This window comes from Loxodonta africana, chromosome X (assembly GCF_030014295.1).
Source record: "Loxodonta africana isolate mLoxAfr1 chromosome X, mLoxAfr1.hap2, whole genome shotgun sequence".
Lineage (NCBI taxonomy): Eukaryota > Metazoa > Chordata > Mammalia > Proboscidea > Elephantidae > Loxodonta > Loxodonta africana.
Genome location: NC_087369.1, coordinates 12,258,221 through 12,273,185, shown reverse-complemented (window position 1 = coordinate 12,273,185; position 14,965 = coordinate 12,258,221). Strand labels below are relative to the sequence as shown.

The following is a 14,965-nucleotide window of genomic DNA, read 5'->3' as shown; positions in this document are numbered from 1 at the left end:
AATTCTGCTACTTACTAGGTGTGTGATCTTGGCAAGTTACTTAAGCTCTGTGCCTCAGTCTCCGCATCTGCAGCATGGGGCTAATAATGGTAACATAACTCTTAGGGTCCTTGCAAGAAGTAAATAAATTAATATAAATAAAAGGATTAGAGCAGTAACTAGGGTAGGATAGACTGCATAAATGTTTGCCTCTCTGGAGGTCGGTCATTGTAATGTCAGTGAATCGGTTTAATTCTAGAAAGACAAGCAAGCCCCTCAGCTGCGGGCCCTGTCATTGAGAAGTTTCTCATTCTTGTGAGTCTTTCCATTTCCCACAGCCCTCGGGTCCATGCAGGCCGATTTATCTCCTCTTAATCGAAGATGCAAATGAAGCTTAAAACTAAGAATTAAACTGGTGGCTTGTAAACCAGTCCACAATTCAACTGAGGGTCCACAGAAATGAAATTGGCTTCATTGTCCTCAACATTTCTTCCTTTGGGGATGTGGTCCCCCTGTGTGAGTCACTGGAATGTTCTTTCTACTGGACACAAGACAGGAGTGACATTTGTTTTTTAAATGGTGTTGGCCCAGCATTGGGTTTGACGATGTTAATTTCCACTTCTTTGGTTTAATTATCAATAATCCAGATGAATAGACCATCTGCAGAGAACCACTTTTATTTTCACCCTAGTATTTACATACTTTCCAATATCCCAAATTATGACTATGCTGTGTGTTTTCCTTCCAGGCTCTTTGTGATGTTTCCCAGGGAAACAAAATCATAGGAAAGGAGGAAATGTTGATCCAAAAGGCAAATTCTAATCATAGATATGCCTTTACTTTTAGTCTAGGCCAGGGGTCAGCAAACATTTTCGGTAAAGGGCCAAATTTTAGGCTTTGGGGATCATACAGTCTCTGTGGCAACTACTCGACTCTACCTTTGTAGTATGAAAGCCACCATTTACAATACATAGATGAATGAGTGTGGCTGGGTCCCAATAAAACCTTATTTACAAAAACAGGCGGTGGGCCGGATTTGGCCCACATGTTGTAGTTTACCATTCTTTGGCTAGTCGGCTTGTATTAGCAAGGTCTTTAAGTTCTATCTCCCACAAGGGCTGTTTACTGGACAATCTTATATTACTTAAAGTATGCCAACAATGTCCTAAGCACTTTATAAATATTAACCAATTTACTCCTCGTCAAAATTCTATGAGATAGGGACCACTATTATCTTCATCCCCATCTCATAGATGAGAAAAGTGAGGTATGAGGAAGGTAAGTAGCTTGTTAAAAACCGCATGTCTAGCAAGTGACAGAGCTGGGATTCAAACCCATGCAGTTCAGCTTGCCAGCCCTTGCTTTTAAGCCCTACCCCGTGTCGCCTTTATGTTAACCTATCTCTCTGCTTGGAATTCTCACCCCCTGGTGGCACAGTGGTTAAGAACTCAGCTGCTAACCAAAAGGTCGGCAGTTCCAATCCACCACGTGCTCCTTGGAAATCCCCTGGGGCAGTTCTACTCTGTTCTATAAGGTTGCTATGAGTCCGAATTGGCTCGATGGCAAGGGGTTTGTGGTTTTGTTTGATATCCACCTGGCTCACTTCCTCTTGCTCTGTAAGTGTTGGCTCAAATGTTACCTTCTCAATAAGGCTGCCCTGGCGAGCCTGTTTTGAGTTCCAGCAACCCTCCCAGCATTCCTGATTCCCTTCACCCTGCTCAAGCGTCTCCTTTTCTAGAAAACTTCTGACCTTGTATTGTGCTGTGAAATGTACTCAGGTGTTACATTTATCATTTCTTGTCTGTTTTCCTCCCCTGGAATGGAAACTGTATGAGGGCAGGAACCTAAAACAATGCCTGACATGTAGAAGGTGTTCATTTAAATTTGTTGAGTGAATTAGGTGGGATTTTCCATAATGTTGCTGTCACATGTTTTGACACTCCTTGTGTAGCAATGGGAGTCCCTGGGTGGTGCAAGCAGTGTACTTGCTTGACTATGAACTGGAAAGTTGGAGGTTTGAGTCTACCCAGAGGGACCTTGAAAGAAAGGCCTGGGAATTGACTTCTGAAAAATTAGCCATTGAAGACCCTACAGAGCACAGTTCTACTCTGACCCACATAGGGTTGCCATCAGTCAGGGTTGATTTGAAGGCAGCTGGTTTGTTGGCCCCATAGAGTGTTGCTATGAGTTGGAATCGACTCGACAGCAATAGGTTTGATTTAGTTTTGGGTGGTTTGTGGGCTTTTTGTTTCATGTAGCAATCAATGACTGTTACACAAGGAGAAAAGGTAAAAAATGCACTGCTACCTCTACCAACTTTCCAGAAATTTTTCGAATTCTTGGTTATTAAAAACAATAAAACTAGAATAGATTAAAAAAACAAACATAAAAAGTATGTATGGTATAGTAGAACTGTTGACTCTTCTTTAGAACCATCTGTTGAGAAGAAGTGGCTGAAGAATCAAGAGAGAAAGAATTAACACATGTTATCCTGTTGTTCACAAAGGAATAACCTCTTTCAAGAGTCCAACCAGGGCTGTGCCAGCTATGCTCACACCCTCAGCTTAGCCCGGAAACTTGTGAAGAACGGAGTTCCTTGTCATTGGAGATGTGTTTATTTTGGAGTTATAAAGAGCTAGGCAGCTCTTTTCAGAAATGTTGGTTGTGGGCCTGGTATTTAAACTTAGGCCACTCTTCAGCAACACATCGTGATCACATGGAAGCCTCAGCTTTACTAATTATTAATAAATGACAGCTGGCCACATTAGAAATGGTTAAAAAAAATTAGCCCCTAGCATGGGTTTATGGCTGAATGTTCGGGGGTTCGAACCTACCAGCCTCTCCTCGGAAGAAAGATGTGACAGTCTGCTTCTGTGAAGATTCCAACCTTGGAAGCCCTGTAGGGCAGTTCCACTCTGTTCTACAGGGTTGCTATGAGTTGGAATCGACTCAACTGCAAAAGGTTTGGGTTTTTTAACCTATGTATCTATCTGGTCTTTTCTTCCACTTCACACCCATCTGGTCTTTTCTTCCGCTTCTCACCCATATGAAACCGCAGTCCAGCTGGCTGGCTGGTGAACACCTGGAAAGCTGAGTGTCTTATACATAGTAAAACCATTTATTCACGAATTCAATGCACATTTTTTTAAGATAATTTTTATTGTGCTTTAAGTGAAAGTTTACAAATCAGGTCAGTCTCTCACATATAAACTTATATACACCTTACTACATACTCCCATTTACTCTCCCCCTAATAAGTCAGCCCGCTCCCTCCTTCCAGTCTCTCCTTTTGTGACCGTTTTGCCAGTTTCTAACCCTCTCTACCCTCCCATCTCCCCTCTAGACAGGAGATGCCAACACAGTCTCAAGTGTCCACCTGATACAAGCAGCTCACTCTTCATCAGCATCTCTCTCCAACCCAATGTCCAGTCCAATCCACGTCTGATGAGTTGTCTTCGGGAATGGTTCCTGTCCTGGGCCAACAGAAGGTTTGGGGACCATGACCACTGGGATTCTTCTAGTCTCAGTCAGACCATTAAGTCTGGTCTTTTTATGAGAATTTGGGGTCTGCATCCCACTGTTCTCCTGCTCCCTCAGGGGTTCCCTGTTGTGTTCCCTGTCAGGGCAGTCATCGGTTGTGGCCGGGCACCATCTAGTTCTTCTGGTCTCAGGATGATGTAAGTCTCTAGTTCATGTGGCCCTTTCTGTCTCTTGGGCTCGTAATTGCCTTGTGTCCTTGGTGTTCTTCATTCTCCTTTGATCCAGGTGGGTTGAGACCAATTGATACATCTTAGATGGCCGCTTGTTAGCATTTAGACCCCAGATGCCACATTTCAAAGTGGGATGCAGAATGTTTTCTTAGTAGAATTTATTTTGCCAGTTGACTTAGATGTCCCCTTAAGCCATAGTCCCCAAACCCCCACCCTTGCTCTGCTGACCTTCGAAGTATTCAGTTTATTCAGGAAACTTCTTTGCTTTTGGTCCAGTCCAGTTGAGCTGACCTTCCCTGTATTGAGTGTTGTCCTTCCCTTCACCTAAAGTAGTTCTTATCTACTAACTAATCAGTAAATAACCGTCTCCCACCCTCTCTCCCTCCCTCCTCCCTCTCGTAACCACAAAAGAATGTGTTCCTCTCAGTTTAAACTATTTCTCAAGATCTTATAATAGTGGTCTTATACAATATTTGTCCTTTTGCCTCTGACTCATTTCACTCAGCATAATGCCTTCCAGGTTCCTCCATGTTATGAAATGTTTCACAGATTCGTCACTGTTCTTTATCGATGCGTAGTATTCCATTGTGTGAATATACCATAATTTATTTATCCATTCATCTGTTGATGGACACTTTGGTTGCTTCCAGCTTTTTGCAGTTGTAAACAGTGCTGCAATAAACGTGGGTGTGCATATATCTGTTCGTGTAAAGGCTCTTATTTCTCTAGGGTATATTCCAAGGAGTGGGATTTCTGGGTTGTATGGTAGTTCTATTTCTGACATTTTAAGGAAACGCCAGATAGATTTCCAAAGTGGTTGTACCATTTTCCATTCCCACCAGCAGTGTATAAGAGTTCCAATCTCTCCACAGCCTCTCCAACATTTATTATTTTGTGTTTTTTGGATTAATGCTGGCCTTGTTGGAGTGAGATGGAGTCTCATCGTAGTTTTAATTTGCATTTCTTTAAGCTAATGAGCGAGAGCATTTTCTTATGTCTCTGTTAGCCACCTGAGTATCTTCTTTAGTGAAGTGCGTGTTCATATCCTTTGCCCAATTTTTAATTGGGTTGTTTGTCTTTTTGAGGTTGTTTTAACAGAATCATATAGATTTTAGGGATCAGGCGCTGGTCGGAGATGTCATAGCTGAAAATTTTTTCCCAATCTGTAGGTGGTCTTTTCACTCTTTTGGTGAAGTCTTTAGATGAGCATAGGTGTTTGATTTTTAGGAGCTCCCAGTTTCAATGCACATTTTTTAAGAGTTCATGGTGTCACTAAAACTGTCATGTTTGAGAGAACCAGTTGCCTTGGAGTCAGTTCCGACTCCCGGAGACCCAACGTGTGTCAGAGAAGAACTGTACTCCATGGGGTTTTCAGTGGCTATGATCTTTCGAATTCGAATTGCCAGCCTTTCACTTAGTAGCCGGGTGGTTGACCATTTGTGCCACCCAGGGACTCTGCCATGTTTGAGGAGGGGGTACAAATTCAGAGTAATGATGATTAATATTAGTTATAACTTAAATTTCCACTTATTGAGGGCTTGCTGGGAGCTAACCAGCAGCTCTACAAGAAATTCACTTGCATTGTCTCATATGATCCCTACAAACCTGAGAGAGGTCTCGTGCTTTGCTCTATCTTGTTGATGGGGAAACCGAGGCTTAGAGGTGTTCTGTCTCTTGCTAATAAGTTCACAACTAGTTGAACCCAAGTCTTAACCACCACACCAGTGGTGCAAAAATAAGCATCACCTGGAGGTGCTTGTTTGCAATGGAGATGAGGGCCCCATTCCTTGAGACCCTAATTCCATAAACCTGCCTTTGAGTCCAGATATCTGCATGTTTAACAAGTAGCTCCAGGTGATCCCTATGTACTGGGTCTGTAGGCCAAGCTTTGAGCTGTCTGCCTCACTCTTTGCTGGCGCTCCCTTGGCCTTGGGGACTTTACAGTTGGCTGAGGTTAAAGAGATACTGCTATTAGACACTAGTCCCAAAGACATAAGACAACAATGCGGTATAGACCAAAACCAAAATTATTTCAATCAATTTCATTTCATGGGAAAATCAAGTCTGTTGGTAACAATAAAATTTAGCCCAAAAGAATGATCTTTCAGAATAAAACACAAATACTAGGTTTTTTTTGTTTTTTTTTTTTAGCTTGTGTTTTACTTCTTTTTTCTAAATATGGAGACATATGCTTCTGGTGGAAAGGAAATCTCTTTAGTTAAGACTTCTTGTGAGTTGTTCTCCAGTTAATCAAGATTTTATTGTATTGAGTTTTTTTTTTTTGCTTCTTTTAAATTGCTTCTTAATGCGTGTTTGAAATAAAATAATTCATAGGATTCTGTTCATTTACATAGTATACAAAATAATGCATGTTTTTTTAAAATGTACACAGAGCCCTGGTGGCATGTGGTTAAGAGCTTGGCTGCTAACAGATCGGCAGTTCACCAATCCACCAGCTGTTCCTTGGAAACCCTATGGGCAGTTCTGTTCTGTCCTGTAGGGTCACTGTGAGTCAGAACTGACTCGAAGGCACCTAACAACAACATAATATACACAATAATAATAATATATAGCGAATGGCTTCAATGATTAAAAAAATATGTAAGTGATGGTTTTTATCTCCTGATACCATCACTTTCTGTGAATTCTGTGTAATTTGGGGCTAATAGAACACCTAATTTAGGCTACGCTATTTCTCTACCTCTGAACTATTGATATTTGGTGGATAATCCTTTGTTGTTGGGGGCTGTCCTGTAGCACACCCCTCCAGTTGTGACAACCAAAAATGTCTCCAGACGTTGCCAGATATCCCCTGGGGGGCGAAATCACCTATGGTTGAGGACCACTGTGCTAGCCCGTTTTTTAATTCTTATATTGTCGGCCTTTAGTAATGCTGTCTTGTAGTAACCCAGAATAAAAGGATTTTTTTACAACTCCCGAGGCATTTAATCTATCCAGAAACTGAGTCCGTTTCAACTTCACCCACATTTATGAAATTGAGACACATTCAAAATAATTTTCAATCCTTAAAAAAAAAAAATCCTATGAGGGCCACTCCAAAGACTGGTTCCAAAAAGCCTTAAAATGAGTCACCTATTTATTAGATAGACAGTCACCAAAGAAAAATGCTGGCCTGGAACAAGCATTGGAGAGTTGAGAAACAGCCAGAAACCCATTCGGGGCCGTGCTGGTGGGCTCTGGAGCGCTTCCGTGTGCTGTTTCTCATTTCCTTGGTATATGTCGTGAGGATCAGCTGGGGACATTGACCTTAGTGTTCATGTTTTCCTGCTCCTAAGTGGTCTGTTGGGTGTGGGCGTCATGGATTCCCTTTTTTCCAGGTCAGATCGTATCACGTTCATTTTCTATCCTCGTGTACTAGCATTTCTCAGCTTATAAACAGGCTCCATTTCAAAAGAGTGTTTCTTAGCAGTTTATTCAAATTCAGACTATGTTATTCTGCGTAGATAAAACATGACATGGCCTGGTTAGGTTTTTAGACAGCCCCAGAAATCCAGTTTCTTAATTTAACTCATGGTGTACCTGATACATTTTGTCACTTGTTAGGCAGGTATTTGTTGTTGTTAGTTCCTGTTGAGTCGGCTCCAGCTCTTGACAACCTTATGTGCAATAGAACAAAATGTTGCCCAAGCCTGTGCCATCTTCATGATCATTGGTGTGTTTGAGTTCATTGTTGTGGCTGTCGTGTCAGTCCATCTCATGGAGGGTTTCCCTTGTCTTCACTTACCCTCTGTTTTACCAATCATGATGTCCTTTTCTAGTGATTGGTCTTTCCTGATGACATGTTCAAAGTAAGTGAGCCGAAATCAAGCCATCCTCCTTTCTAAGGAGCATTCTGATTGTATTTCTTTCAAGATTGATTTGGTCATTCTTCTGGCAGTCCATGGTCTGTACAATATTCTTCGTCAACACCACAGTTTGCATTGATTTTTCTTCTTTTTACCTTTTTTATTGTCCAGCTTTCACAAGCATGTGAGGTGGTCAAAAAGACCATGGCTTGGTCGGGCACACTTTACCAAATAAACCGAACTCATTGCCATTGAGTTGATTCCAACTCATAGCGACCCTATAAGACAGAGTAGAACTGCCCTGTAGGGTTTCCAAGGCTGTAATCTTTACGGAAACAAACTGCCACATCTTTCTCCCTCAGAGCAGCTGGTGGTTTTGAATCTCTGACCTTTTGGTTAGCAACAGAGCACTTAACCATTGCACCACCAACCAAAACCCAAACCCATTGCCATTGAGTCGATTCCCACTCATAGCAACCCTGTAAGACAGAGTAGAACTGCCCCATAGGGTTTCCAAGGAGCAGCTGGTGAATTTGAACTGCTGACCTTTTGGTTAGTAACTGTAGCTCTTAACCACTGTGCTACCAGGGATCCATTGCACCACCAGTAAGTGACAATTCAGTGTCAGACACTGGGATGCTTGGAATACCAAGGCAAACAAACCAGACAAGGCTCTTGAGCTCATGAACTTAGCCAATGTGCAGCTGATGGTGCAGAGTCCCAGGATTGGGTCCCTGGCACATGGTGTTGTTATAGAACCACCCCATAGGGTTTCGTAGGCTCTAATTTTTACAGGAGCAGATCACCAGGTCTTTTCTCCCATGGAGCCGCTGGTGGGTTAGAACTGCTGACCTTTCGCTTAACCATTGCACCGTTAGGGCTCCTTTGGCACATGGTAGTAGGTGCTAAATAAATATGTGTAGGCTACTAAACATATTTACGTAGGCAAAGATAAATATAGAGACCGTCTCTATATCAAGGGTCGGCTAACTACAACCAGCAGGCCAAATCTGGCCCACTGCCTGTTTTTTAGGAGCTAGGAACAGTGGTTATATTTTTAAAAATTTAGAAGAGTAATATTTTATGACGTGAAAATGATGAGAAATGCAAATTTTAGTTTCCACAAATAAAGCTTTATTGAAACACAGCCAAGCCCATTTTTTTTCATGTTGTCCGTGGCTGTTTTTGCCCTACAATGGCAGAATCATGTGACAGAGACTCCATGACCAACAAACCCTAAAATGTCTGCTGTCTGACCCTTTATAGAAAAAGTTTGCTGACCTAGCTATAGATAATTGAGCCTGTTGGAGTTAGCATGTTTAAATACTTTTAAAGAATTGATAGGCAATTCCATTTTGACAAGTTAAACAGTAATTGACTCCTTTGTTGTTGTTGGGTGCTGTCGAGTCATTGTGAACTCATAGTAATCCCATGTGACAGAGTAGAACGGTTCTGTAGGGTTTTCTAGGCTGTAATATTCGTGGAAGCAAATTGCCAGGTCTTTCTCCTGCAGAGCTGCTGAGTGGGTTCGAACCACCAACCTTTCTGTTAGCAGCCGAGTGCTGAACCATTTACATCACCAGTGCTCCTATAGTTAGCTTCATATCTAAAAGTCATAGTTATCTGGGACTCCCCATTTCGGGAAAAACAGGCAACTCACTGAGGCTGTACCTGTGGTCTCCTAAAGTTAGTGGGTGTGAGTGAGGGGTACACTCAAGGCCTGAGTCTCTAACTCTGAACTGTTCAACCTTGTAAAACCAGCTGCAGTAGAGTCGGTGCTGACTCATACACTCCCATGTGTGTCACAGCAGAACTGTGCTCCACAGGGTTTTCAATGGCTGATTCTTCAGAAGTAGATCTTCAGGTGGATTTGAACCTCCAACCTTTTGATTATGGACCAAGTGTATTAAGCACTTGCACCACCCAGGGACTTCATTTAAACTTTTAACTTGTACTCAGTCCAGTTATTTAAAAAAAAAAATCAAAATGCGCTAGATCTGAAAGAATTTTCTTCAGTCCACAAAATGTGATTGCAGCCTCCCCCCTTTGCCTGGATTGGCTCACCCATTCCCCTCCCTCCACTCCTTCCCATATCTTGTTGGCTAAGCCCCTCTTGGGCTCCTGCTAGTCTTCATCATTATCTGCTGGGTGTAGAGTCATATATGTCAAAACAAACAAAACCCCCCTCGCTTCCTCTAGCTCTTCCTCAGAGTCTGCCTTCTCAGGGAGGTCTTTCCACTGTTATCTACAACTGCAGATTCCTCTCTTCTACTCAGCCGTCCAGCCTCCTTCCCAGCCTTTTTCCCCCTACCTAGCAGTTATCAGTATTTACCACACTATATTCTTTTTTTTTTTTTTTTATTCTTTGCCTAACTTCTTCACTGTCTCGCCTTACTAGGGTACAGTCATGAGTCGCTTAACATCCACGATATGTTCTGTGAAATAGGATGTTATATGATTTGGACCTTGTGCAGGCACCGTATTAGGATGAAGGTCCTTTCAGGCATTCGCTGTCAGAATAAGCAGGTTTTGTCCATACTAAAAATTTGCTGGGAAAAATAACCTCCCTCTTCAATTAATTTATCTAAGGTTCAACAAATTCTTCTGCTGCCTTCCCATCAGCACTCACAAACTCACCAGGCTGACATTATGCTGCGCAGAACAAGTTGTTTGAAGTACTTGAACTACCCAGAGCTGGCACTAAACTCGATATCATAATCTAGCCCTGCTTTTTCTTTAAGCCTCTTGAACAAGCTTTGTGTCTTAGCAGTGATCCTCAACATGCTGAGAGGGATTCACTTTTATGTTGGATCCTCAATCTGCGTCGTTAGCAATTCCTCCATATCTGGCATAGGTCCCTCTCTCATTTGCATTAGTCTCGTAGCTTTCAATGGACCCGATCCTTTAACAACTTGGAGAATTTTCTCTTTGTTTTTAAGGATCGTCGTGATTCTTGAGTGCAACATGCCTAAATGCGCTATGTCCCATTCTCCGATCACAATTTCTGAACTCTATTATAACCTTCATTTTTATTATAACCTTCACGTGCAAAAGATGTGGCAGTCTGCTTCCATAAAGATTTACAGCCTTGGAAACCCTACAGGGCAGTTCTGCTGTGTCCTACAGGGTCACTATGAATCGGAATTGACTCCATGGCAGTGCGCTTGGGTTTGGGTTTTTGCATTGTAACCTTTATGGGATCACAGACTTATATGTGGTTGGACCTTGCCTGAACAGACTTTATGCAGCACATGACTGTATAAAGGAGTCCTGGTGGCGTGGCGGTTAAGCACTCTGCTGCTTACCAAAAGGTTGGTGGTTTGAACCCACCCAATGGCTCCAAAGGAGAAAGACCTGGCGATCTGCTCCCGTAAAGATTTATTGTTGTTGTTAGGTACCACCGAGTTGGTTCCTACTCATAATGTCCCCACGTACAACAAAACGAAACATTGCCCGGTCCTGTGCCATCCTCACAATCATTGCTATGCTTGAGCCCATTGTTGCAGCCACTCTATCAATCCATCTTGTCGAGGGTCTTCCACTTTTTGGCTGATCCTTTATTTTACCAGGTACATTCTTCTCCAGGAATTGGTCCCTCCTGATAACATGTCCAAAGATGAAGTCTCGCCATCCTCGTTCTAAGGAGCATTCTGGCTGTACTTCTTCCAAGACAGATTTGTTCATTCTTCTGACAGTCCATGGTAGATTCAATATTCTTCTCCAACACCACAATTCAAATGCGTCAATTCTGCTTCACTCTTCCTTATTCATTGCCCCTAAAAATCACAGCCTAGAAAACCCTATGAGGCAGTTCTATGCTGTCACATGGGGTTGCTGAGTCAAAATCAACTTCTATAGCATCCAACAACAATAACAACTCAGGAGTGTACAATTTTCATTTTTAAGTGAATAAATAAGTGATTGACTGAATGAATGAAGTTCCAGATACTGAGGGGGAAAAAAATCAAAGAATTAACATAGTGCCACTCACTCTTTGGGATGAACATTCTAGGCAGGATGCTGCCAGCATCATGGAAGAAAGGTGTCTTACTAGTTGTTGGGCCAGTCTTTCTGTCTTCCTTCTTTAAGGTGCATGATGAAGAGGGTGAGGTCTTTGGAGGTTCCTGAAGTATTCCACTCCTGAGCAATAAGTCCCTGGTGGGGCTGACATGGTTCAGTGTTGATCCTTCCCACCCCCTGCAAGTTTTTTTTTTTTTTTTTTTTGTCTTACCCGTTGAGGAAACAGTCTTTCTCAGCGAGGGGGGACACTTGGCTTTAGCGGATTTCTAAGTCTGTTTCTTAGGCTCTCACTTGCTCGCTGTCTGCACTGGGGTGGAGCCATACACTCTCAGTGGGCAGCAAAGGTGTGCATGTCCACGAACATACTCTTAGGGTTGTGTGGATCTTTGCTTTGACTCTTTGATATGGAGTATTTTAGCATTATATGTCTCTGTAAGTACGTGAAGCTCTAATTGATCATATCACACCACTGCACTTACTGTGATTAACATAGCTCACTTGAGTGCCGTATACAGAAACAGAGGTTATGATTTAGCCTGGAGGTTAAGTGCATAAGTCCTGAGCTAGAGCCTGGGCTCTGAATCTTACAAGCTTTATGCTTTGGGGAAAATTGCTTAACCTCCCCAAGCCTTAATTACATTATGTATATTGTTATGTTATGTTATGTTATGTTATGTTATGTTATGTTATGTTATGTTATGTTATGTTATGTTATGTTATGTTATGTTATGTTATGTTATGTTATGTTATGTTATGTTATGTTATGTTATGTCATGTATCATATAATACTGTGTAGTCCCTGGGTAGCGCAAAAGGTTAACACACCCAACTGCTAACCAAAAAGTTACACGTTTGAGTTCACCCAGAGGTGCTTTGGAAGAAACAAATAGTGATCTACTTCCAAAAAATCAACCACTGAAAACCCTATGGAACACAGTTCTGCTCTGACACACATGGGGTCATCATGAGACAGGACTATCTCCATGGCAACTGGTATGTTATAGTGTATTATATTATGGTATATTATACTATATAATTATCTACTAAATTAATGGGAAACCCTGGTGGGGTAGTCGTTAAGTGCTATGGTTGCTAACCAAAGGTTGGCAGTTCGAATCCACCAGGTGCTCCTTGGAAACTGTATGGAGCAGTTCTGCTCTCTCCTATAGGGTTACTATGAGTCAAAATTGACTCGACAGCAGCGGGTTTTGGTATATTATTATACTATAATAATATGAGTCATAAATATATATTACAAGGAGCCCTGGTGGCGCAGCAGTTAAGTGCTCGGCTGCTGACTGTAAGCTCTGTGGTTCAAACCCATCAGCCATTCCTTGGGAGGAAGATGTGGCAATCTGCTTCCGTAAAGATTACAGCCTTGGAAACCCTATGGGGCACTTCTACTCTGTCCTGTAGGGTTGCTATGAGTTGGAATTGACTCGATGGCAATGTTTTTTTTTTTGTTTTATATATTATAGTATATATTAACCAAAAAAAACCCCAGTGCCGTCGAGTTGATTCCGACTCATAGCAATTAGATACCTTGTATATTACATATTACATGTTATGCATTATTATATTATATTGTCAAACACAATGATTTATTAAAAATAAAATATAAAAATGGTGTTTGTGCATATGCCCCTAAATTTTAGGCATGGGATCCAGGTAGATTTTTAGAAAAAGCTCTAGCTAAGTATCCAGTTCTGACAACAAAGTAAACTACCCCATGCCCCAACTCCTACCAAGTTTTTGCTACAGAATCAGGAAGTTTTCTCCCTCCTATCCAAAAAAACCCCACAAATTAAAACAAGACATTTTGTTAATATAAAAACAACCTAGGTCCAAGTAATTAAAAAAAAAAGAAAGAAAGAAAGAGTTCATCGATGTCTGTAACACGAAAAATGCATATGTGGGGGCTGAGTGCATCTTCAGAAGGAGAAACAAGAGAGGTGGGAGGCAAATAGGGCAATACCCCCAAGGGGAGGCAGCCTTAGGGCCCCACCAAGGGCAAAATGAAGATGGCAGTGGGAGGAGGAAGGGACTTAGGAGTTGACCCTAGTTGGGTTGTTGAAAAAATATTTATGTATGTATATATATGTGTGTGTGTGTGTATACACACATATATATAATTTTGTTTTTGTTAGGTGCCATCAAGTCAATTCTGACTCATAGTGACCCCATGTGGCAGAGTAGAACTGCCCCATAGGGTTTTCTAGGCTGTAATCTTTATGGGGATGGGGGGGGGTTGTGGATGGAGCCCTGGTGGTGCAGTGGTTAAGCACTCAGATGCTAACTAAAAGGTCAGTGGTTCAAACCCACCAGCTGCTCCACAGGAGAAAGATGTGGCAGTCCGCTTTCATAAAGAGTTACAACCTTAGAAGCCCTATGGGGCAGTTCTACTCTGTCCTGTAGGGTTTCCAAGAGTTGGATTGACTCAATGGCAGTGGGTTTGGTTAGGTTTTTTAGTAATCTTTACAGGAGCAGATTGCCAAGTCTTTCTCCCAAGGAGTGGCTTGGTGAGTTTGAACCACTGATCTATCGGTTAGTAGGCCGAATACTTAACCTTTGTGCCACTAGGGCTCCTTAAATATAATATTATTATATTATTAAATATAATATACATAGGGTCCTTATGAGGAGCCACCTCATAAGGTTGTTGGTGGGATTAGCTAAAAAATCCTTAGCGTAGTCTCTGGTACGTGGTAGCCTATCAATATACGTTCCTCCTCCTGTATCCAGTGATAGTCATTGGCAGCAGTCTTTGCTGTGTCAAATATAAAAACGATTCTTGTGCACAAGAAATAGGAAAAGAAAAGATTCCTAATTGTTCTCATAAACGAGGTCCCATGAGAGGAAGTAGGCCCCTCAAGGGATATTTCTACATAGTTTTCTTTGGACTGCGTATGCATCATTAGATGGGATCAGGTCTCATCAAACCCAGCAGATACTTAAGATTTTGACGTTTGCAACAGACTGAGAAAATCCACAGTCAATTAAGAGTGGGTTTGATTTGGGGAATAGAGAGCCAGTTTGGGGACACAGATGGCGTTTGTTTGCCTTTGTTACTAAGAGAGAGGGTAATGTTGCTGAGAAGTGGGCGGCCCATGTAACTCTTGATGTTTTTCCCTTGGCCTGCAGGGTGACTTCACCTGGAACAGCATGTCAGGCCGCAGCGTGCGGCTGAGGTCAGTCCCCATCCAGAGTCTCTCCGAGCTGGAGCGGGCCCGGCTGCAGGAAGTGGCTTTTTATCAGTTGCAGCAGGACTGTGACCTGTGCTGTCAGATCACCATTCCCAAAGGTAAGGGCTCAGCTGCCATTCCGCTCCGGAATGCGGGAGTCAAACATCTGTTCAGGCAAAGCCGCAGGCTGCGGTCTCATCTCCCACCTAACATTAACCTGGGAAGAAAACTACCATCTCTTGGTCGTTGGCTGGCATTAGTGTATTAT

The 14,965-nt window shown here is 42.3% G+C and overlaps 1 protein-coding gene across 3 annotated transcripts in view; it reads left to right on the top strand.

Moving 5' to 3' along the window:
- ARHGAP6 (Rho GTPase activating protein 6) overlaps nucleotides 1-14,965 on the top strand; it is a 501,871-nt gene that overhangs the window by 400,024 nt on the left and 86,882 nt on the right. For 2 of the 3 annotated variants that reach the window (XM_003415990.3, XM_064277957.1), the window contains exon 2: nucleotides 14,657-14,816. In XM_003415990.3, the coding sequence (XP_003416038.3) occupies nucleotides 14,657-14,816 (160 nt within the window). Of the gene's footprint in view, nucleotides 1-11,833; nucleotides 12,509-14,656; nucleotides 14,817-14,965 lie in introns of those variants that run through there. The other variant, XM_064277958.1, reaches the window with a different exon arrangement.